The sequence below is a fragment of the Phocoena phocoena genome, chromosome 3 (genome assembly GCF_963924675.1).
Source record: "Phocoena phocoena chromosome 3, mPhoPho1.1, whole genome shotgun sequence".
In the NCBI taxonomy this organism is placed as follows: Eukaryota; Metazoa; Chordata; class Mammalia; order Artiodactyla; family Phocoenidae; genus Phocoena; species Phocoena phocoena.
Genome location: NC_089221.1, coordinates 76,208,719 through 76,235,001, shown reverse-complemented (window position 1 = coordinate 76,235,001; position 26,283 = coordinate 76,208,719). Strand labels below are relative to the sequence as shown.

The 26,283-nt window shown below is 38.6% G+C and overlaps 1 protein-coding gene across 1 annotated transcript in view; it reads left to right on the top strand.

Annotated features, from left to right (window-relative positions):
* The window catches only part of KIAA0825 (KIAA0825 ortholog), a 407,465-nt gene extending 400,320 nt beyond the window's left edge, over positions 1-7,145 (top strand). Inside the window, exon 21 of the mRNA XM_065874850.1 lies at positions 7,028-7,145. Within this exon, the coding sequence (XP_065730922.1) occupies positions 7,028-7,145 (118 nt within the window). The remainder of the gene's footprint in view (positions 1-7,027) is intronic.
* Positions 7,146-26,283: the final 19,138 nt, after the last annotated feature.

Here is a 26,283-nt window from a genome sequence, read left to right as displayed (position 1 = left end):
AATTCTGTGGTTTATGTGGATAAAAAGAGCTACTAAAAAATGGTGCCATTTATATTCATGGTGATTACATTCAAAGCTGATTTTCTGGTTCATAATAGATTTCCCATAGTTATTCATGAATCACAATATTCATGAAGTATTTCTCAAATTTAGGATAGCATTTTATCTGTCCCCTCCCTAAAGTTTGTCCTTTGGGATTAAGAATCACCTTTCTACAGAAACGTCTTTAAAGAAGGACATCAAATTCTATAGTTTCCAATTTTACCATAGGATTTGATAATGACCTTTAAAAAGTGAGGAGGCATTCTGTCATTAATGTTGCTACCTTTCCAGTGAATGAGGAAGGACATGAATTATTCCCCAAGACTACCACAGGTTGCTTCATGAGTGAAGGAAGAAATGCCTGAATTATGCCTTTCCCACAAACAATTGCTAAGATAAAGCCTAAGGAAATGGTGCCAGTGCCTTATATTTTCACTGACATTTCATACCTAAACTGAAATATTCTACAAAATCTTTATGGGATTTTGAATATGGATTTAGAATAATTACTCAGTCAAGCCCATATGACGACCTCTTTTGGTCTGAATAAGCTCCCTGAAGAGAAGACCATATCCAGCTCAACTCACTTCTACATTACCTAGCCCAGTGTTTTGAGGTTAGCAGGTACTCAGTAAATGTTTGCTGGATGAATGGGCAGATTAATTATACACAGTAAAACTGTTCTAAAATGTGGCTCATTGTGATAAATACCAAACAAACTACAAACCAAAGCAGATCTCTCATAACATAAGCTATAAATGTACTAAAAGCCCAACATAGTAGCTTAGAAGGTCCTCTAATTTCAGTCTTTTATGTAGAGGTGCACTACAGTTAATTTCCTACCATTACCATTCATTGAGACAGAGTTTCCCAGAGTTCTGCTAATTGGGCCAGTCTTCTATTTCTTCTATATCTACAGCAGCATATCCTAAGAACCGGTATGGAGATGATTAGTAAATGAATGAACTTGTAAGAAGTTGTTGTCTTTTGGTATGATCACTGAGTTTAAGACCTTAAGAATCAACTAATGATGTAGAAACAAAGGATGAGGAGACTAATTTTAAGGCTGAGTCCTCATATTTATGATTCATACAAATAACAATTTAATAATACCTATTCTAGATACCAGCTACTACCTGTTGTGACACTAGAGGTTAAAGATTATTATTTCTTCAATCCAGCTAAGAATAACCTAGGAACATCTAAGCTTCTAACACATAGCAATCAACAGATATTTTGTGAGTGCTTAAAGTGTACAGAGTGTAGTGTACAAAGCACTATGTTGTTTGCTATTTGAAATATCTTCTTTGAAAAAAAAATTGTAGTAAAAGTTATAATTAAAAGTTTTCCTCAAGGAACTGAAAATATAGATGAAACCATACTACACATGGGGACTTCCCTGGTGGTCCAGTGGCTAAGACTCCATGCTCCCAATGCAGGGGGCCCAGGTTCGATCCTTGGTCAGGAAACTAGGTCCCACATGCTGCAACTAAGAGTTTGCATGCCATAACTAAGGATCCCACATGCCACAACTAAAGATCCTGCAAGCTGCAACTAAGACCCGGTGCAGCCAAATAAACAAATAAATATTAAAGAAAAATACTACATGTGAAAAAAAAAGCAATGTAATCACTCAAGAAAGTAATAGAAGTAACAAAGCAATATATGGTTAATTTACCAAAATAGTGCTGATATTAGGTACTATAGGACTCAAAGGAGGACAATCACATCAGGGTTAGGTAGTTGGGAAGGACTTTATGAAAGAGTTGAGATATGGACTGAGTCTGAAGAATGAGCAGGTTTGGGATATATGGAAAGGCGTTTCAAGTGAATGGAATAGCAAAAGTAGACATGCAAATGTGGGAAAACATAAGTCCGAAGGCAATATGGAGAATCATCTTCTCCCTGAGGAGAGATGGTGGCAGCTAAACAGAACTACTGCCGAGGTAGAACACTAAGACTTAATAAACTCTTTGGGCAGGGCAGTCATTGAAGGTTTGGTGTAGCAGTGGTGTGAGGCTTGAGCTCTGAATATCTGGGGAATACTGCACTGTTCAGGCAATAAAATCATGAGCACCTATGATTCTGCACCCATTTCCAATGTGTGGAGGTTTTTTTTTTCCATATCACCAGGTAATTCTCTGCCACCAGCTGGGTGTCCCATAATTCAACACAGTTCTGGGACTACCTGGAGATGACATCAGATCCCATAGGTTAAGGGCTTCTTCCTACAGGATTACCCTCTTCCTCCAAACTTCAGATGCCAATTGCAAGTCCACGTTGTCACCTAGGCTTCTGACAAACCTGGCTACAGATTGGAAGTTCCACTGACCCCCTCCTTGGGTTCCATTAATTTGATAGAGCAGCTTACAGAACTCAGAGAAATTTTTTACTTACTAGATTACTGGTTTATTTTAAAAGGATATAACTCAGGAACAGCCAGATGGAAGGAGATACCTAGGGCAAGGCATGGGGAAAGGAAGTGGAGCTTCCATGCTCTCTCTCCCAGCATGCCACTCTGCACAAATCTCCATGTGTTTACCAATTTGGAATCTTCTGAACCCTCTCCTTTTAGATTTTTATGGAGGCTTCATTACACAGGCATAATTGACTAAATCATTGGTCATCGGTGATGGAATTTAATCTCCAGCCCCTCTCCCCGGAGGTGGAGGGTGGGACTAAAAATTCCAGCTCTCTAATCATGTGGTTGGTTCCACTGGTAACCAGCCTCCAACCCTAGGTGCTTCCATTAACATAACAAAAGACACCTTTATAGCTCTCCGCACAGTAAATTCCAAGGGTTTTAGGACCTCTGTGCCAGAAATTGGCAAGAAGATTAAAATTTATTTTTTATTACAAATCACACTATCATAGCACCCGAACTGTGGACTGATTGCAGAGGGAGGAATGTGAGAATGACTGCAGAGTAAGTTGTCCCTTAACTGGAGACTGACAGTGCAGAAAAGATTGGAAGTAGAGGTGTAAATTACTTTGTGAACTTCAGACCCTGTGTTACTGAGTGTGGGGGGCTAATGGTCAATTTGAATAAGCGAAAAATATATATATGAAAAAATATATGAATGATGAATATAATTGGAATGGGAGTGAAAATAACATCAAGAAGTTGAATTTAGAGAGCTTGGGACGAAAATGAATTTTAAAGATACTGAATTACTGTTTGGGAGACAGATGAATTACAGATGTGGAGACAACATTAGAATATGTGGGGTTAGATGTGGGGCTTTCCAAGAGAGAAGAGAAAATAGTCTAGGACTGAATCCTGAAGAAAACCCACATTTATAGGACAGCAGGAAGAAGAGAACAGAGACATAATTTTCCCCTCTGATTTGAACCTCCCTTTGAAGCCAGTCTGCACTATGCTGTACAGAGGAGAAGGACAAAAAGGGTTGTTTGAGAAGAATAAAGTCCAATATGACTTCACTTTTCACTCCTCAGATACCAACTAGTAGGACAATTTGAAATCATTAATTTGGCCAGATGGTTAATGTTGTTTAACAGTGAAATTAACTAATAAATAATTATAAAGCACTTTGTAAATATGAAGTACTACATAAATGTTTAATAACATTAAATCAGGAGGCTTATTTCTAGTTACATTTTTATATCCAAGTGTTTTATTGGTGTTTCAGGAGAAATGCCAATAATATGATCGAATGCCATCATTATAGACTGTACTTGAAAAATACAACAAAGGGATTACAGGAGAACAAAAACAGCCCTGGCCATGCTAGGCTGAACAGAGTGAACTGGCAAGAAATGTCTCCCTTGTGAAAAACAAGAGGCAACAGCAACATGATCATAGAAATGTATAACTGAACACTGAGTAAAACCACTGTAATATGTAGCAACTTCATCTTACGCACATGTTTATAAAAACAGGGAATTTATCAGATAAAACGATGTGAAGGGCACAGGGTAGAAGGAACATCAAGGCAGGAGCTGTGGGGAAGCCACTTGATACAAGTAGAGTCTCATAAAATAATAGCAACATTTTATGAATTCATAGCTCACCTACTATTTACAATAATGCATTAAGATGTATACCATGAGAGGGTGGGAGGGGATATGGGGATATATGTATACATATAGCTGATTCACTTTATTATACAACAGAAACTAACACAACATTGTAAAGCAATTATACTCCAATAAAGATGTTTAAAAGTTGCTAAAAATAGCATCCCCTATTTTGCATATGAAACAGCTAAGGCACAGAGAGGTTAAGAAACTTGCCCAATATCACACAGTCAGTAAAAGGCAGAATCAGGATTCAAACCTAGACAGTGTGGCTACAGTGTCTGCTGGGAGGAATCTGGGAAAGGTTTTATTTCCCTAATAAAATGAGTCAGGTGCAGCTCTAGCCCCTTCCTCCTTTCTCCTGCCTGAAAACAAGGACATGATGCTGAAGCTACAACAGTCATCTTGGAACCATGAGGTAAAGGACAAGAAAACACAGAGGCACCAGCCCTGCTGCTGTCAAGCTATATAACCCATGCCAGTAGTCACCCACCTCTGGATTTCTTATTATGTGAGAAAAATAAACACTTGTTTGGGTAAACTACCACAGTCAGGATTTCTGTTATTTGCAACTTTAACCAATATGCCAAATGATCATGATACTACTACTAACAGTTATCACTTATTGAGTGTTTGCTATGAACTGTGCACTACTTTGTATGTTTTATGTATACTTAGTCATTTCATTCTGATGGCAACTCTATGAAGCAGGCGCTGTTATTATTCCCATTTTATTGATAAGGAAACTGAAGTATGCTTCATCTGGCTTGCCCAAGGCCACACAGCTTGTAAGGGATTCAAATCCAGCACCTGACTTCAAAACCTCTACTCTTCAGCAAATAGTATTCTAAGCAGTGAAATACTAAACACTTTCAGTTAAAATCACAAATTAAATAGGGATGCTTCAACATTATTTTGGAGATTCTAGAGCACATGTTGCTCAGCAAGGATGCTATTGACATTTCAGGAAGACAACTCTTTCTTTAGGTTTGCTGTATATTAAAGACGTTTACCGTCTCTGTTCGCTGGGTCCTAGAAGCACTCCCTACACTGTGTCAACCAAAAATGCTCTCCACATTTCCCCATAGGGAGGTGGTGTCACCCTAGTTAAAACCACCATTCTAGAACATTATTCAGCAACATTCTCTGTAAAAGTCCAAATAGTAGATAATTTAGGCTTAGTAGGACAGTTGGTCTCAGTCAGTGTCATTCACAATTACTAAAATCTGACACTGTAGAGTGAAATCAGTCATAGGCAATACATACACAAATGAGCATGGCCGTGTTCCTATCAAACTATTTTGACCACATTTTACAGATGAGAACTCTGAGGCATAGAAGAGGTTAAGAAACTTGCCTGAAGTGATTCAACTAGTACGTGCGGGGTATGGATTCATCCCAAAGATAGAGTGATTCCAGAGCATGTGCTCTTAATCAGGATACTTTTGAGTTCACAGATTTTAGATGTTTTTCTCCTAGTAGAAGGCATAGTGAATGCCTCAGAGAACTTCTCACACTCCAGATTCTGGCCCTCCTCCTCTTGCCTGGTGTTGGTTGCTCTTTCCTGCAGTAAGGGTCCCCCAGGACTTGCTTCTCTGACAGTAAGGACTCATGCTACCGTGGACGCACGTTATGCTTAACCACTCCCCAAGCATGGCTCTCCTGGTTGGCTCTGACACACAGCTATCCACAAAGGCCCCCAAATAAAAGATTCTCCCAAACTGATCACTAGAACAGTTACTTTGCCATATATATATCTCACCTCCTAGGGTTGGCCAGGCATTGAACCCAATACTCCAACAAGGAAACCTGTGTGGAAACAGGGATCCTATTAGCAGGTTTCTATGGGAAATGCAATGCCCTTGCCTCCTTTTCACTACTCAAACAAGATCAGAACAATCTCACCCCAAATTGTTATCCTCTCCTCATGTATGACAGGCTGTTTATTATCTAGGAATTCTGACTATAATAAAATAGGGAGCTTCTGGAAAACATTCAGTGAACAGCTGCTTATCTGTTAGAAATCCTATCCCCTTGAAGCCCTTCTAGCAGAGGGTCTTTTAGGATTATCAACACTGGATTTAAAATCCTTTTGAGACAGGATATCATGGTTGATGGCTTAGGGGCTGGTAAAAACAGGAATGAGGAAAAGAAAAAGGAAATATATGCAGACGACTCCTTGTTGTAGTGCTGGATTAAGTATGCCATGGCCATTCCTGGGGCAGTGGCATATATAAGAGAGGAAGGAAGGATTAACAATACTTGGGTTATTGTGATATTTACTTTGCAAGATTATATACAAATATAGTTCCATATCCTAACATTTTGTTCTGTATCTCCCAATCATCCAGAATTAGAAAGTCTTTAGTATTTTCTTTTTTTTTCTTTAGCAAATGCTCTATGGAACCTTGCTGACAATTTGCTGCTTTTCTTGGGTGATTTAACTTGATTACTTGAAATCTGATCTTATTTCTAGGAATAGATGGACCTGCCTTTAAGGTATATCCAATTCAGCATGGTATTATTCTTGTGGCTAAAGTCTTCCTGGCAAATGTCTCTGCAACTTAAAGCCACTGATACGTTGATCAGTGAGGGGAAAATACTATGAAAAATATTTGCTTATTAATTGCTAATTCTAGATGTATTCATATGCATGCATATTCTGGGAAGCCATACATTTTTTAAATATAGAAAACTCACTTAAAACAATACTTAGAAACTTCCCCCTGGAGTAAGGCTGGTTTGACTCTACTTCCGTTCCCATTCTCCTGGCCCACTCTGCAGAAGCAGTGCCAAGGAACTATGTTGCTCAAGAGGCACTGAGTAAAAGAATAAAGAAGGACAAACACTCAGTAAATCAGTGACTGCTTATATTCAACCCTGAAAAACTGAGTGTTGACTGTAGTTTGGAAGTTACAGAAATGCTAAGATGTGATTTTTCTTTTAGGTGGGAAATGAGGAAGGATGAAAGACTAGAAGAGGAAGAAAAAGCAATGCTGGAACATCTAAAACTAATGTGTACCATCCAGGACTCTTCTGCCTCAGATAACACAGAGGAACAGTAATCTGCAGAAAACAGCAACAGTTTTATTTTAGGAAATAATCACATGTAATGGAGTAGGATTTTTACTCTAGTCAGAATGAACCTCTGATGGGCTGTGAAGCGTGAAACCAATGACTGAGTAATCTCTGAACTGAAAAAGAGTACAGCACATAAAGAATAAAATGCTACATATTTTTTATTTTTAAAATAATTTCAAATGTTTTTCTTTCCTCAGTCTTTCTCTTAATATGATATAACTACTGCCATCTCGTGTTCCCTTTGAATTATTTTTTTTCTTTCAGTCTTGAAGTATCTATGGCAATAGGCAAAATGTTTGGAAATCTTTTCCCGAAGGATTTTTAAATACAACGTTTGGATGTTAAGTTGGAGTCACATACCCCCCTGAGGGTCAATTGAAAATTTCAAATTAATTTTATAGCCATAGCCCAAGTCCAGGTCTTAATTGCCTCTAGTACCCACCACTTTACCAGTCTCCTTTCCCATAGCCTCTTCCTCATCCAATTTATTTTAATCAGAGCCACAAAAAGCACTCTCTTGAAGTATACCTTTAGTAATATCTATGCCTACAGTGGTTTTTCAAACATCAAATTCAAACTTCTAATCATATCCTATCAGAACCTATACCAGCAGTGCCACGTTCAGCGAACTGCCTGTCATCCAAGCCACACGCTTGCCATTTTTCCCAACTAGAAACCATCTTTCTCCCAAAATCACGTTCAAAATTCACTCCAGCAATCTCGTTATCCATAGTTCCATAGTTTCTGTTACTTCTCTTATTTCCATTGCATTGATACACACACACGAACACAGGCACACACACACATGAAGGAAACGGAACGTGTACTAGTGCCTCTATGCCAAGTAGGGTTGTATTTACTATATTCTTCCCATCAGTGCCTGATATTAGATTAAAAAGACCTTGAAGGCTTTACAATATAATATGAAATCTCCCTTTATAGCAGTAGTCTCCCCAGATACCTACTATAGAGTTATTCATCTAGCGGGCAGTTAATAAACACAGTTGTTTAAATGGCTGTCATTGTAAGAAGACAGCAAAGACAATTAGACTGTTGAGCAACCTATAGGACATCTGGGAGAAGCGTTATATCATGAACTATTTTAGACCATATGACATTGAACATCATTGTTTCTGATGTTCTCAGGTTATTCATGTTCCCACATTCTGTGATTTTTATAAAATATGTATAGGCTACATGATTTCCAAAGGAAAGTACTTGGACATTTTTCAAAGAGTAAAGCTTGGAGTGCAGAGGACACCTTAGAAAATCTCTTGCATTATTCTCTTACATAAAAACACATAAATGGCCATGTAGCCAACTGCCTGCCAAATAACACATTTTACTTTTAAAGAATGTACTTTAGTTGGCCAGTATAATCATAAACCAAGTGTTTTAAGACATGGTTGAAATAATTTCTAAAAATTTTATGCAGACTAAAAAATGCTAAGAAATTTTTATGAGAATTAGACTTTCCACATTCTCTTATCTATAAACAGTTACTATAACAACAAACATAAGGCAATGGTTCACTTTATTCCTTCAGCTTAGTGATGGTCTATGTACTAAATCTGCACAACTATATTTTATTAGAATAGACACTAAAATAGAAAGTCAAAAAAAAATGAATTGATCCAAAAGCTAAATAAAATAAACTTATAAAGTTATAGGATTTCACATTTGGCTCCTTTTGTTTTCTAATATATCTAAGGATCATCTGTTAACACTATTTTTTATTGAATCTGTTCACTTCTGTATTAATCCTGGAAAGTGATTTAGTTTGTCTTGAAAAAATGTCTATATGGCTCCCTTCCAAAAGGAAAGAAGTATAGTAAGGGGAGAATGAGATAAGTTGAAAAGAGAGAAATGTAGAAAAGAGAGAAGAGTTTGCATTTGATTTCTCTTCTATGCTTGATCTATGAAATTACTGTAGCCATAGTGCAGTAAAATTTATAATTGGGAAATTTAAATAAGTTATTGTTTTATCAGATCATTTTGACTTTACATTTGATATGTTTCTTAAAGTATGATAAAAAGTGGTACTCCAAAACAATTACTCTTTCTCACATTTTTGTATAAGTTAACAATAAGAATGAAGCCTAATATAACTATATATGCTTATTACAAAAATGTTATCTTCCTATAAAATATTATCTTCCTTCTGTGTTTTATTTAACTGTATTTTATGTAATTTTAAAGATGTATCTGTTATTGGCCTAGCAGTGTTAAAATAGTATGAATTAATTTCTAATAAAATACATTTTATTCTTAAGACACGTTTGAACTGTGCAGGTTCACTTATAGGCAGATGTTTTACTGATATGTACTACAGTACTCCATAACATTGAATTGATTGATCTGTGGATGCAGAACCATGGGTTACACACAGGATAGGTACCCCTAACCCCTGTGCTGTTCAAGGATCAACTGTATAGATGATAATGTGTATTTCAGATATTTTACATTTGTCATGTCGATGAAAAAAATGTTATAAAACTACCAACCAAGAAATAGGAAAAGTAAATCACTGTTTTGTCTACTAACATCTGCTTACTCTAAATATCCTACTATGTCAGTTCACAGATTCTTGAGTCAAAGCGAGCTTCAGGTAGTTTATAATAGGAATTTCTTATTAAAAAAATTTGTTTTTTTAAATGATTTTAATGATTCTTGAAATATTTCATAATGTTTAAAAAATATTTTAAAAGTTGTATTTAGCCTTAAAAAGGAAGGAAACCCTGTCAACATTTGATAAACTTTGAGGGCATTATGCTAGGTGAAATAAGACAGTCACAAAAAGACAAATGCTGTATGATTCTACTTATATGAGGTATCTAAAGTAGTCAAATTCATAGAAAAAAGTAGAATAATGGCTACTCAGGACTAGAGGAAGGGGAAAAGAGGGGTTGTTTAATAGGTAGAGTTTCAGTTTTACAAGGTGAAAAATGTTCTGAAGGTATGTTTTACAATAGTGTGAATATATTTAACACTACAGAACCATACACTTTAAAATGGTTAAGATGGTAGATTTTATGTCTTTTTTTACCACAATTAAAAAAAAACTGGTAAAAGTGGTATCTCTACTGATGAACTTTCCTAACATGATGCCTGAAAGCTTTTAAATTCTAATGGGGAACTATGAGACCTATATATTCAGTATCAGCTATTATTCCACACAATGATAAAAACTATCTGCTTTGCCTTTGAGAAATGTTTTCAACAGCATCATCAGTAAAGCAGTAAACTCTTGTTTCTCCAGAATTTAAAGAATCCAAAACCTTGTACTGATATAACCCTTTCCCCTCAAAATATCGTAATAATTATTTGTAAGAATAAAGATCTGTATCAGTAATTACTACAGCATAACAATATTATCATAATTTGGCAGCTTGAAACAATACACATTTATCACCTCATAGTCTCTATGTCCAGTGTCTGGGCATGGTTTAGCTGCGTTCTCTGCTTAGGATCTCACAAGGCTGCAATGAAGGTGTCAGCCAGGTCTGTGGTCTCATCTAAGGTTCAACTGGGTAAGATGCCACTTCTAAGTTCACATCATTGTTGACCACATTCATTACCTTGCAGGCTATCAACTCAGGGCCTCAGTTTCTTGCCATGTGAGTCTAGCCAAAATGGCCTCTTTGTTTCTCAAAGTCAGTAAGGGACAGAGAGTCTCCTTGCAAGATCAATGTTACAATTGTATGTAACATAATCACATGCATTTAATCATGCACATTCCATCTCCTTTACCAAATTCTAGTGGTTAAAAGCAAGTCACTCATCCCATTCATACCCAGGAGGAAGGGATCACACAATAGTGTGAATGCTAGGAGGCGGGGATGATGGAAGCCACCCTGGAGTCTGTCCATCACAAGTTAGACTTTAGGCACTGAAATATCCTACATGGGGGGACCAGCAGAGAAGTGGAAGTAGGGCTGGACTAGGAATAAGAACTTGGAGTTAGTATTTTTTGTCATTTATTAAGCTGCTACTATAAGCCAGGCTCTGTGCCAGACTCTCAATGAGTAAAATTTAATCCACTCTAAGCACTTAATGAGGTCTGTATTGGAGTCCCATTTGAGATAATAAGAGTTGTAGATATGTGAAAAAACTGACCCAAATTTTAAATAAAGATGCACAGTGAGGTTCTGGTTCAAGATGGCAATGTAGGAATAGCCTGAACTCACCTCCTCTCACAGATGCACTGAATCTGCAGCTACATATGGAACAAATTCCTCTGGAAAGAAAAACCCTAAAAACTAGCTAAGTGATAATTACACATTGAGCAAAAGAGGAAAAGCCACATCAAAGTGGGTAAGAGGCTGAGACACAATCTTGTCATAAACCTTGCCACTGGTGGGGTGACCCACAATCAGGAAGGGACTCAAAACCTGGAGCTTGAGGCCACATCAGACACCCCAGCATTTAAGACCTGCACCTGTGAGATGAGATCCCAAAATATCTAGCTTTGAAAACCAACAGGGCTTGCATCCACAAGATCCACAAGGCTACAGTGATCTGAGAAATGTCTATTAAAGATTCATGCGCTAGGACTCATCCTGGGCCAGAAACAGAAGCACCTGATCTCATCCAGACTTTATGTGAAAGAGGCTCATTTGCTAATCTTAAAGCATCTGCCTGAGCGACAGGCATCTAACTTAACACAAATTTAGGGGCCTGCTGGGATACTCTTAGGAACAGATGCTGATGGGCATCATTTTTTTTTCTTTCCAGTGGGTGCCACCTTTCCAGTCCCCCTCTGTCTCACTCCAGCAGGCAGGTGCCATCTGCATACTCTCCCTCTGCCATGCTTCAGAGTGCTAGTATCTCCTGGATGAACTTTTACAAGCATCTGGGGCCACAGCTTCTGTGGTTGCCGTCAAGGGGACACCCAATGATCTCCTGGCTTTGGCTGCCACGGGGGGCTTGTGTTCCTGGGTCTCACTGGGCTATAACAATTGAAGAGAGAGATCTCCACAGACTGCCAGGCCCATAGATAGCAGACTGAAACACATACATAGTCTTTCTAAGAAAGAGGCCTATTGGCTCATCCAGGAGCTTTGGCCTGAGAGAGGCAGGCTTCTGGTTTAGCGCACATCTAGGCGGCCTCTCAAGGAATGGAGGCTAGTAAATGCAATCTTTGTGCTCTCCCTCTGCATCACTCCAGCTCACTGACATCTCCCAGAAAGAAGATTATTACCCTTCTCTAGCACCCCCAATTATTGCAGGTGCCACCAGGGGACACCTCTGTATCACCTGGCTCTGGTGGTCAGCTGAGCTTATAGTCACAGGTACCACAGGACTGTAACTAATGGAGAAAAAGGTTTTATACAGCTATCACGCCCAGGGTACAAAAAGAGACAACAGGCCAAGGAGCCTGAAATTTCTGTGAAAGAGGCCTATTAGTACATCATCACAGCTGCTGCCTGAACAGCAGGCCTCTAATTAAATACACATCTAAGGGCTGATTGTAATCCTTTCCATAGACCTAGGAGGGTGGGTGCTATCTTTGTGCTCTCCCTCTGCTGTGCTCCAGAGTGCCAATATCTTTTGGAGGAGAGCTGGTTTATACTTCTGGTATCTTTATGGCTGCCACTGAGGGGATGCCCTTTGATTGCCTAGCTACAGTGGCCAGGGGTCACCTGGTGTTCCTGGGTCCCACAGGACTGTAACAATCAAAGAGACAGTTCTTGGCAGGCTACCACCTTCAGGGCACAGATAGCAGACTGAAACACAACCTTAGTCTTTCTGTTAAAGAGGCTATATGCTTGTCCTGGAGCCTAAACCTGAGGGGCAGATTTCAGGTTTGGCACACATCTAGAGGTGTATGGAGGCGCTCTCAGGGAAGATATGCTTAGGAACCATCTTTGTGCTCTCCCTTTGCCTCACTATTGCTCACTGGTATATCCCAGACAGGAGTCTATACACTCATCTCGGACCCTGAATATTGTGACTGCTGCCCATGGGACACTTCCAGATTATCTGACTCTGGTGGCTAGTGGGGCTTACGCTTGCAGTCCCACTGAACTGCATACACTTGCATACGTTAAAGGGTGCTACATGAGGGTCTGGCTTCCGATTAGCCTAAATCTAGGTGTGGACTGACTATCCCCCCTTTTGGGACACTGACAGGTCTTGGAACAACCTCAACTACTGTGAGCTATTAAAAATAAAATAGGCTGCTTGGACAAGCACAAAGGTTTGAGAGACAACCAAGAGCTAGGCCAGGGTTGAATAATGAAGTTAATCTCCCACACTACATCACTACTTCAAAACTGGAGAGGTAGCTGCTGCAAAAAGATAAGAATATGTTCCAAAGGAAAGAATATGAAAATACTTCAGAAAAACACCTTAATGAAATGGGGGTAACTGATTTACCCAATAATGGGTTCAAAGTCATGGTCATAAACATGCTCATTGGACTTAGGAGAAAAATGGATAAACATAGCCAGAATTTCAACAAAGAGTTGGAAAGTACAAGAAAGTATGAAACAGTAGTCACAGACCTGAAGAGTACAATAACTGAAGTGAAAAATATACTAGAGAAATTTAAGAACAGACTAGATGAAGAAGAAAGGATCAGTGAACTCAGACACAGAGCAATGGAACTCAACCAGTCAGAGTAGCAAAAAGTAAAAAGCTTGAAAAAAAGTGAAGACAGTTTAAGCAACTTATGGCACAACATCAAGCATACTACCATTTGCATTACATGGGTCCCTGAAAGAGAAAGAGAAAGGGGCAGAAAACATATTTCAAGAAATAATGGCTGGGGACTTCCCTGGAGGCCAGCATTATCCTGATACTAAAATTAGACAAGGAATGTGACAAGAAAATTACAGACCAATATCTGTGATGAACATAGATGCAAAAATCCTCAACAAAATATTAGCAAACCAAATCCAACAATACATCATAAACCATGATCAAGTGGAACTTATTCCAGGGATACAAGGACAGTTCAATACCCACAAATCAATCAACATGATATATCACATTAACAAATTGAAGAGTACAAATCATATGATGATCGCAACAGATGATTTCATTTGATAAAATTCAACATGTGTTTATGATAAAAACTCTCAACAAAGTGCATATAGAGGGAACATACCTCAACATAATGAAGAACATATTTGACAAGCCCATAGCTAACATCATACTAAATGGTAAAAAGCTGAAAGCTTTTTCTCTAAGACCAGGAACAAAGCAAAAATGCATATTCTCACCACTTTTCTTCAACATAGTATTGGAAGCCCTAGCCAGAGAAATTAGGCAAGAAAAAGAAATAAAATACATCCAAATTAGAAAAGGAAGAAGTGAAACTGTGACTGTTTGCAGATATATACTATATATAGAAAATCCTAAAGACTCCACTAAAAAACTAGAACTCACCTCCCCCCATGAACACATTAAAAATACAATGACACATGGAACAATTCTCACCAAAATCTAACTGGAAACTGGCAGGAAGACTCCTGTACAAACAACACTGTGAGAAAGATCCACACGTAATCAGGTAGGAAGGGTTGCAAAGCAATCAGGTAATGCCCCTGGGAAGGGACTTAGAGGAAAAGGGAAAATACATGGGCAGAGACCCACCCTGGGGAGTGAGTGGTGAGAGCCATAGATTGGGTGCCCCAGTCCTGGGTCATATACCAGGCAGATGAGCTCCCTTAGCTGGCTGGAGGACAGCAGGGACTAATAGGGCTGTGGAAGCAAGGACTCTGTTCGTGAAGGGTGCACGTGTGTTGGCCTGACACAAAGGCAGGGCAGAGAGGGCAGTTAGAGGACTTCTCTCGTGGCTGCTGGGTTTCCTGTGATTCCTTGGCAACTGCCCCAGTCTGATCCAAAGGAATGATCCAGCTCCACTTATTCCACAGTGTGGCATGGGATCTAGGGCTGCCATGGCTGGGAAGAAAACTTGACTGTGGTACACAGAGGTGATGTGGTCCTGGGGTGGAGCCTGGGTGGGACACCGGTGGCCACTGTTGGTGCTTATTCAAGCAGAGTATCAAAACCAGCACAGAATTCTGCAGCAGCTCTACTGCAGTTCACATGCTGAATCACTGCTGAGAGTCCATGAGGGACCCACTTGCCCGGCAAAACAGCTCCACAATAGGGCAGGGGTGGCGTAGGCTGGGGCCAGTGATCAGCTGTGAGGGACAAAATGGACTTCCACCTGAGGCTGCATCTGAGCAAAGTGAGAGAAACAAGTGCAGGCACCTGTACAGGAAGTACATCTGAGGCAGCTTAGAACTCGGGTCTGGGGCCAAAAGGAACTGAGACCATGTGTGGGCCCAACCCGCTTCAGAACTCCCCATGCTGGGGAAAGGGTTCTGGTGCTGGGAGAGATGGAAGAACATACTTAAAGGGAACTGAGTCAGCCTGGGCATGACCCTAAGTACTTCCACTGCAGCAACATGGGATCAGTCTTCAGCTCTAGCACCTCCATCTCTATCCCCACATCTTACTAAGGTGATAGCTGCTAAAAAACTGTTAAAACTAACAAATGAATTCAGTAAAGTTGCAGGATACCAAATCAATATACAAAAATCTGTTGCATTTCCATACACTAATAGCAAACTGTCAGAAAGAGAAAGTAAACACACAAAAAAACCATTTACAATTGCATGAGAAAAGAATACAATACCTAGCAACAAATTTAACCAAGGAGCAAAAAGACCTGTACACTGAAAACTATAAGACATTGATGAAAGAAATTGAAGATGACAAAATAAATGGAAAGATATACCATGCTAATGGATTGAAAGAATTAACATTATTAAAATTCCATACTAAAGTTTGGACCTGCCGAAGAGGCAAGAGACTTTTTCTTCCCTCTTTGTTTCCTGGTGCGTGAGGAGAGGGGATTAAGAACGCTGCTTAAAGGAGCTCCAAAGACTGTCGCGAGTCGCGGCTAACAGCGCGGACCCCAGAGACGGGCATGAGACGCTAAGGCTGCTGCTGCCGCCACCAAGAAGCCTGTGTGCGAGCACAGGTCACTATCCACACCCCTCTTCCGGGGAGCCTGTGCAGCCAGCCACTACCAGGGTCCCGGGATCCAGGGACAACTTCCCTGGGAGAACGCACAGTGCGCCTCAGGCTGGTGCAACGTCACGCTGGCCTCTGCCACCGCAGGCTCGCCCCACACTCTGTGCCCCTCCCTCCCCGCAGCCAGAGTGAGCCAGAGCCCCAGAATCAGCGGCTCCTTTAACCCCGTCCTGTCTGAGGGAAGAAAAGACACCCTCCGGGGACCTACACGCAGAGGTGGGGCCAAATCCAAAGCTGAGCCCCTGGGAGCTGTGAGAACAAAGAAGAGAAAGGGAAATCTCTCCCAGCAGCCTCAGAAGCAGCGGATTAAAGCTCCACAATCAACTTGATGTACCTGCATCTGTGGAATACATGAATAGACAACGGATCATCCCAAATTAAGAAGGTGGACTTTGAGAGCAAGATTTATGATTTTTTCCCCTTTTCCTCTTTTGGTGAGTGTGTATTTGTATGCTTCTGTGTGAGATATTGTCTGTATAGCTTTGTTTCCACCATTTCTCTGAGGGTTCTATCCGTCCATTAAAAAAAATTTTTTTTTGCTTAATAATTACTTTTTATTTTAATTACTTTATTTTATTTTACTTTATCTTTGTTCTTTCTTACCTCCCTTCCCTCCTTTAGACAACGAATCATCCCAAATTCAGGAGGTGGACTTTGAGAGCAAAATTTATGACTCATTCCCCTTTTCCTCTTTCTGTGAGTGTGTATGTGTATGCTTCTGTGCGAGATTTTTTCTATATAGCTTTCCTTCCACCATTTGTCTGAGGGTTCTATACGTACGGTTTTTTTTCTCTTAATAATTATTTTTTTATTTTAATAACTTTATTATATTTTATCTTATTTATTTTATTTTACTTTATCTTCTTTCTTTCTCTTTTTCCTTCCTTCCCTCCTTCCTTCCTCCCTCCCTCTTTCTTTCTTTCTTTCTTTTTCTTTCTTTCTACTTCTACTAATTCTTTCTTTCTACTTTTTCTCCCTTTTATTCTGAGTCATGCGGATGAAAGGCTCTTGGTGCTGCAGCCAGGAGTCAGTGCTGTGCCTCTGATGTGGGAGAGCCAACTTCAGGACACTGGTCCACAAGAGACCTCCAAGTTCCACATAATATCAAACAGCGAAAATCTTCCAGAGATCTAAATCTCAACGCCAGCACCCAGCTTCACTCAACGACCAGCAAGCTACAGTGCTGGACACCCTATGCCAAACAACTAGCAAGACAGGAACACAAACCCACCCATTAGCAGAGAGGCTGCCTAAAATCATAATAAGGCCACAGACACACCAAAACACACCACCAGACGTGGACCTGCCCACCAGAAAGACAAGATCCAGCCTCATCCACCAGAACACAGGCACTAGTCCCCTCCACCAGGAAGCCTACACAACCCACTGAACCAACCTTAGCCACTGGGGACAGACACCAAAAACAACCGGAACTACAAACCTGCAGCGTGCAAAAAGAAGACCCCAAACACAGTAAGATAAGCAAAATGAGAAGACAGAAAAACACACAGTAGATGAAGGAGCAAGATAAAAACCCACCAGACCTAACAAATGAAGAGGAAATAGGCAGTCTACCTGAAAAAGAATTCAGAATAATGATAGTAAAGATGATCCAAAATCTTGAAAATAGAATAGACAAAATGCAAGGAACATATAACAAGGACCTAGAAGAACTAAAGATGAAACAAACAACAATGAACAACATAATAAATGAAATTAAAAATACTCTAGATGGGATCAATAGCAGAATAACTGAGGCAGAAGAACGGATAAGTGACCTGGAAGATAAAATAGTGGAAATAACTACTGCAGAGCAGAATAAAGAAAAAAGAATGAAAAGAACTGAGAACAGTCTCAGAGACCTCTGGGACAACATTAAACACACCAACATTCGAATTATAGGGGTTCCAGAAGAAGAAGAGAAAAAGAAAGGGACTGAGAAAATACTTGAAGAGATTATAGTTGAAAACTTCCCTAATATGGGAAAAGAAATAGTTAATCAAGTCCAGGAAGCACAGAGAGTCCCATACAGGATAAATCCAAGGAGAAATACGCCAAGACACATATTAATCAAACTGTCAAAAATTAAATACAAAGAAAACATATTAAAAGCAGCAAGGGGAAAACAACAAATAACACACAAGGGAATCCCCATGACGTTAACAGCAGATCTTTCAGCAGAAACTCTGCAGGCCAGAAGGGACTGGCAGGACATATTTAAAGTGATGAAGGAGAAAACCTGCAATCAAGATTACTCTACCCAGCAAGGATCTCATTCAGATTTGATAGAGAAATTAAAACCTTTACAGACAAGCAAAAGCTGAAAGAGTTCAGCACCACCAAACCAGCTCTATAACAACTGCTAAAGGAACTTCTCTAGGCAAGAAACACAAGAGAAGGAAAAGACCTACAATAACAAACCCAAAATAATTAAGAAAATGGGAATAGGAACATACATATCAATAACTACCATAAATGTAAATGGACTAAATGCTCCCACCAAAAGACAAAGATTGGCTGAATGGATACAAAAACAAGACCCATATATTTGCTGTCTACAAGAGACCCACTTCAGACCTAGAGACACATACAGACTGAAAGTAAGGGGATGGAAAAAGTTATTCCATGCAAATGGAAACCAAAAGAAAGCTGGAGTAGCAATTCTCATATCAGACAAAATAGGCTTTAAAATAAAGATTATAAGAAGAGACAAAGAAGGACACTACATAATGATCAAGGGATCAATCCAAGAAGAAGATAGAACAATTGTAAATATTTATGCACCCAACACAGGAGCACCTCAATACATAAGGCAAATACTAACAGCCATAAAAGGGGAAATCGACAGTAACACATTCAAAGTAGGGGACTTTAACACCCTACTTTCACCAACGGACAGATCATCCAAAATGAAAATAAATAAGGAAACACAAGCTTTAAATGATACATTAAACAAGATGGACTTAATTGATATTTATAGGACATTCCATCCAAAAAACAACACAATAAACATTTTTCTCAAGTGCTCATGGAACATTCTCCAGGATAGATCATATCTTGGGTCACAAATCAAGCCTTGCTAAATTTAAGAAAATTGAAATTGTATGAAGTATCTTTTCCCACCACAACACTATGAGACTAGATATCAATTACAGGAAAAGATCTGTAAAAAATACAAACACATGGAGGCTAAACAATACACTACTTAATAACGAAGTGATCACTGAAGAAATCAAAGAGCAAATAAAAAAATACCTAGACACAAATGACAATGGAGACATGACGACCCAAAATCTATGGGATGCAGCAAAAGCAGTTCTAAGAGGGAAGTTTATAGCAATACAACCCGACCTTAAGAAACAGGAAACATCTCAAATAAACAACCTAACCTTGCACCTAAAGCAATTAGAGAAAGAAGAACAAAAAAACCCCAAAGTTAGCAGAAGGAAAGAAATCATAAAAATCAGATCAGGAATAAATGAAAAAGAAATGAAGGAAACAATAGCAAAGATCAATAAAACTAAAAGCTGGTTCTTTGAGAAGATAAACAAAATTGATAAACCATTAGCCAGACTCATCAAGAAAAAAAGGGAGAAGACTCAAATCAATAGAATTAGAAATGAAAAAGGGGAAACAACTGACTGCAGAAATACAAAAGATCATGAGAGATTACTACAAGCAACTCTATGCCAATAAAATGGACAACCTGGAAGAAATGGACAAATTCTTAGAAATGCACAACCTGCCAAGACTGAATCAGGAAGAAATAGAAAATATGAACAGACCAATCACAAGCACTGAAATTGAAACTGTGATTAAAAATCTTCCAACAAACAAAAGCCCAGGACCACAGGTCTTCACAGGCGAATTCTATCAAACATTTAGAGAAGAGCTAACACCTATCCTTCTCAAACTCTTCCAAAATATAGCAGAGGGAAGAACACTCCCAAATTCATTCTACAAGGCCACCATCACCCTGATTCCAAAACCAGACAAGGATGTCACAAAGAAAGAAAACTACAGGCTAATATCACTGATGAAGATAGATGCAAAAATCCTCAACAAAATACTAGCAAACAGAATCCAACAGCACATTAAAAGGATCATACACCATGATCAAGTGAGGTTTATTCCAAGAATGCAAGGATTCTTCAATATACACAAATCAATCAATGTGATACACCATATTAACAAATTGAAGGAGAAAAAACATATGATCATCTCAATAGATGCAGAGAAAGCTTTCAACAAAATTCAACACCCATTTATGATAAAAACCCTGTAGAAAGTAGGCACAGAGGGAACTTTCCTGAACATAATAAAGGCCATATATGACAAACCCACAGCCAACATTGTCCTCAATGGTGAAAAACTGAAACCATTTCCACTAAGATCAGGAACAAGACAAGGTTGCACACTCTCAACAATCTTATTCAACATAGTTTTGGAAGTTTTAGCCACAGCAATCAGAGAAGAAAAGGAAATAAAAGGAATACAAACCAGAAAAGAAAAAGTAAAGCTGTCACTGTTTGCAGATGACATGATACTATACATAGAGAATCCTAAAGATGCTACCAGAAAACTACTAGAGCTAATGAATGAATTCAGTAAAGTAGCAGGATACAAAATTAATGCATAGAAGTCTCTGGCATTGCTATACACTAATGATGAAAAATGTGAACGTGAAATCAAGAAAACACTCCCATTTACCACTGCAACAAAAAGAATACAATATCTAGGAATAAACCTACCTAGGGAGACATAAGACCTGTATGCAGAAAATTATAAGACACTGATGAAAGAAATTAAAGATGATACAAATAGATGGAGAGATATACCATGTTCTTGGATGGGAACAATCAACAGTGTGAAAATGACCTTACTACCCAAAGCAATCTACAGATTCAATGCAATCCCTATCAAACTACCACTGGCATTTTTCACAGAACTAGAACAAAAAATTTCACAATTTTTATGGAAACACAAAAGACCCCGAATAGCCAAAGCAATCTTGAGAATGAAATACGGAGCTGGAGGAATCAGGCTCCCTGACTTCAGACTATACTACAAAGCTACAGTAATCAAGACAGTATGGTACTGGCACAAAAACAGAAAGATAGATCAATGGAACAGGATAGAAAGCCCAGAGATACACCCACGCACATATGGTCACCTTATCTTTGATAAAGGAGGCAGGAATGTACAGTGGAGAAAGGACAGCCTCTTCAATAAGTGGTGCTGGGAAAACTGGACAGGTACATGTAAAAGTATGAGATTAGATCACTCCCTAACACCATATACAAAAATAAGCTCAAAATGGATTAAAGACCTAAATGTAATGCCAAAAACTATCAAACTCCTAGAGGAAAACATAGGCAGGACACTCTATGACATAAATCACAGCAAGATCCTTTTTGACTCACCTCCTAGAGAAATGGAAATGTAGAGCTCATGCAGCTCAACAAAAAAACGAACAACCCAATCCAAAAATGGGCAGAAGACCTAAATAGACATTTCTCCAAAGAAGATATACAGACTGCCAACAAACACATGAAAGAATGCTCAATATCACTAATCATTAGAGAAATGAAAATCAAAACTACAATGAGATATCATCTCACACCAGTCAGAATGGCCATCATCAAAAAATCTACAAACAATAAATGCTGGAGAGGGTGTGGAGAAAAGGGAACCGTCCTGCATGCTTGGTGGGAATGTAAATTGATACAGCCACTATGGAGAACAGTATGGAGGTTCCTTAAAAAACTACAAATAGAACTACCATATGACCCAGGAATCCCATTACTGGGCATATACCCTGAGAAAACCATAATTCAAAAAGAGTCATGTACCAAAATATTCATTGCAGCTCTATTTACAATAGTCCGCAGATGGAAACAACCTAAGTGTCCATCATTGGATGAATGGATAGAGAAGATGTGGCTCATATATACAATGGAATATTACTCAGCCGTAAAAAGAAACGAAATTGAGCTATTTGTAATGAGGTGGATGGACCTGGAGTCTATCATACAGAGTGAAGTAAGTCAGAAAGAGAGAGACAAATACCATATGCTAACACATATATATGGAATTTAAGAAAAAAAAATGTCATGAAGAACCTAGGGGTAAGACAGGAATAAAGACACAGACCTACTAGAGAATGGACTTGAGGATATGGGGAGGGGGAAGGGTAAGCTGTGACAAAGCGAGAGAGAGGCATGGACATATATACACTACCAAATGTAAAATAGATAGCTAGTTCGAAGCAGCTGCATAGCACAGGGAGATCAACTCAGTGCTTTGTGACCACCTAGAGGGGTGGGATACAGAGGGTGGGAGGGAGATGCAAGAGGGAGGGGATATGGGGATATATGTATACATATACCTGATTCACTTTGTTACACAGCAGAAACTAACACAGCATTGTAAAGCAAGTATACTCCAATAAAGATGTTAAAAAAAAAACCATGTATCTACACAAATGAACGAAGGCAGCAAATATGTAAATATATAGATAAATATAAAAGACGATATTTCTTAGTTTCAATATCTTTTTTAAGATAATGAATGATTTAAAGCAAAAGTGATAACAATGTATTATAAAATTTGCAACATATGAAGAAATAAGATATATAACATGAATAGCACAAAGGTTGGAAGAAGGGAAATAAAGTATACTGTTGTAAGGTCTATACTATATGTGACATATAATATTACTTGAAGGCAGAAAAAAAAATTCCATACTACCCAACGTAACCTACAGATTGAATACAATCCCTATCCAAATTCCAATGGCATTTTCCACAGAAATACAACAGAGTCATATACAAGGGTATCTCCATAAGGCTAGCAGCCAATCTAAGAAATCAGCAGGACAGAAGGAGTGGCATGATATATCCAAAGTGTTGAAAGAGAAGAATGTACAAACTAGTATACTCTCCTAAGCAACATTATCATTTAGAATCAAAGGAAAGATAAATAATTCTCAAATAAGAAAAAACTAAAACAGTTCATCAATACTAAACCCATGCTAAAAAAATGTTAAAGGGTCTTCTCTAAGTGGGAAAGAAGTAAGAATCCATAGAAAATGGAAAATCCCACAAGGAAAGGCAAATACAAAGAACTGAGGATCAACTACTTAAATAAGCTTTTACTTTAATTTATTTAATACTTAAATATGTATGAAGATTAAAAGAGAAAAAAATGTAGAAACAACTATAACTACAATGAAAAGTTAAGGGATAAACATGAAGATGTAAAACATGACATCAAAAATACAAAAAGTGGGACTTCCTGGTGGCACAGTGGTTGGGGGTCCGCCTGCCGATTCAGGGGACATGGGTTTGTGCCCTGGTCCGGGAGGATTCCACATGCCACAGAGCGGCTGGGCCCCTGGGCCACGGCCACTGGGCCTGTGCATCTGGAGCCTGTGCTCCACGATGGGAGAGGCTACAGCAGTGAGAGGCCCACGTACCGCAGAAAAAAAAACCCCACAAAAAGCGGTGGAGGGGAGTACAAAATGTAGATGTTTTAGAATGTTTTTGAACTTAAATGACCACCAGTTTAAAACATGTAGATATAATTATAGGTCAATATATATAAACCCCATGATAACCACAAATCAAAAACCTACAATAGATACATAAAAATAAAAAGAAAGGAGCACAAGCATACTACTAAAAAAATCATCAAACCACAAGGGAAGAAACAAAAAGTAGAAGAAATGAACAGAGAATAACTACAAACACCACTAGAAAACAAGTAATAAAATGGCAAAGTACAAACCTATCAATAATTTATCTAAATGTCAATGGACTAAATGCTCTAGTGAAAAGACATAAGGTGGCTGATTGGATGAAAACCAAGACCCATCTATATGCTGCCTATAAGACTCAATTCTGAGCTAAAGGCACAGACTAAAAGTGAGGGGATAGACAGATATTGAATGAAAATGGAAATGAGAAGAAAGCAGGGGTAGCAATACTCATATCAGACAAAATAGACTTTAAAACAAAGCCTATAACAAAGACGAAGAATGGCATTACATAGTGATAAAGGGATTAATAAAAGACGACGATATTGTTCTCATTAACATACATGCACCCAATACAGGAGAAGCTAAATACATAGAGCAGATACTAACAGACATAAAGGAGAAATCAACAATAATATAATAGTAGAGGATTTTAACACCCCATTTTTATCAATGGACAGATCATCCAGACCAAAAATCAATAAGGCAACAGTGCTCTTAAATGACATAATAGACCAGTTGTACTTAGTAGCTATCTATAGGACATTACATTAAAAAACAGCACAATATAGATTCTTTTCAACTGTCCATGGAACATTCTCCTGGATGGATCACATGCTAGGCCACAAAACAAGTCTCAACAAATTTAAAAAGACAGAAATTGTATCAATTATTTTTTTCCAACCACAACAATATGAAACTAGAAATCAATTACAGAATGAAAAATGGGAAAAGAACAAACACGTGGAGATTAAATAACATGCTACTAAAAGACCAATAGGTCGGGCTTCCCTGGTGGCACAGTGGTTGAGAGTCTGCCTGCTGATGCAGGGGACACGGGTTTGTGACCCGGACCAGGAAGATCCCACATGCCACAGAGCAGCTAGGCCCGTGAGCTATGGCCGCTGAGCCTGTGCGTCCAGAGCCTGTGCTCCGCAACAGGAGAGGCCACAACAGTGAGAGGCCCACGTACCACACACACACACACAAAGAAAACAATAGGTCAATGATCATATCAAAGAGGAAATCAGAAAATACCTCGAGACAAATGAAAATGGAAATGTAACTCTCCAAAATCTATGGGATGTGGCAAAAGCACTTCTAAGAGGGAAGTTTATAGCAATACAGGCCTACCTTAAGAAACAACTCAAATAAACAACCTAAGCTACCATATAAAGGAATTAGAAAAAGAAGAACAAAGCCCAAAGTCAACAGAAGGATATAAATAAATATCAGAGAGGAAAGAAATAAAATAGAGGACAGACACCCACCCACCCCCACAAAAGAAACATTACAAAAGATCAGTTAAACCAAGAGCTAGTGTTTTGAAAAAATAAACAAAATAGATAAAGCTTTAACTAGGCTCACCAATAAGTAGAAAGGACCCAAATAAACATAATAAGAGAGGAAAGAGGAGAAATAACAACTGATACCACAGAGATACAAAAGAATTCTAAGAGAATACTATCAACAGTTATATGCCAGCAAGTTGGACAACCTGGAAGAAATGGACAAATTTCTAGAAACATACATCTTGCCAAGACTGAGTCAGGAATAAATAAACAATTTGAACAGACTGATCATTAGGAGTGAACTTGAATTTGTAATTTAAAAATCTCCCAACAAACAAAAGTCCAGGACCAGATAGCTTCACAGGGGAATTTTACAAGACATACAAAGAAGAGATAATACTTATCTTCCTCAAACTAGTCCAAAAAATTGATGGGGACAGAATACTCCCAAATTCATTCTACAAGACCAGCATTACCCTGATTCCAAAACCAGACAAATACACTACCAAAAAAGAAAATTACAGGCCAATATCTTTGATGAATACTGATACCAAAACCCTCAACAAAATATTAGCAAACCAAATCCAGTAACACATAAAAAGGATGATCCACTATTATCAAGTTAGATTTATTCCAGGGATGCAAGGATGGTTCAATATTCACAAATCAATAAATGTGATACACCACATTAAAAATAGGAAGGATAAAAAATTACATGATCATCTCAATAGATGTAGAAAAAGTATCTCACAATATTCAACATTCGTTCATGATCAAAACTCTCATCAAAGTTGGTATAGAGGGAAAAAAATCTCAACATATTATGACAAACCTATAGCTAATATTATACTCAATGGTGAAAAGCTGAAAGCCATTCCTCTAAATTCAGGAACAAGACAAGGAAGCCCACTCTCACCACTTCTATTTAACACAGTCTTGGAAAACCTAGCCACCACAATCAGATAAGAATGAGAATAAAGGACATCCAAATGTCCTTTACAGAAGGGAAGAAGTAAAACTGTC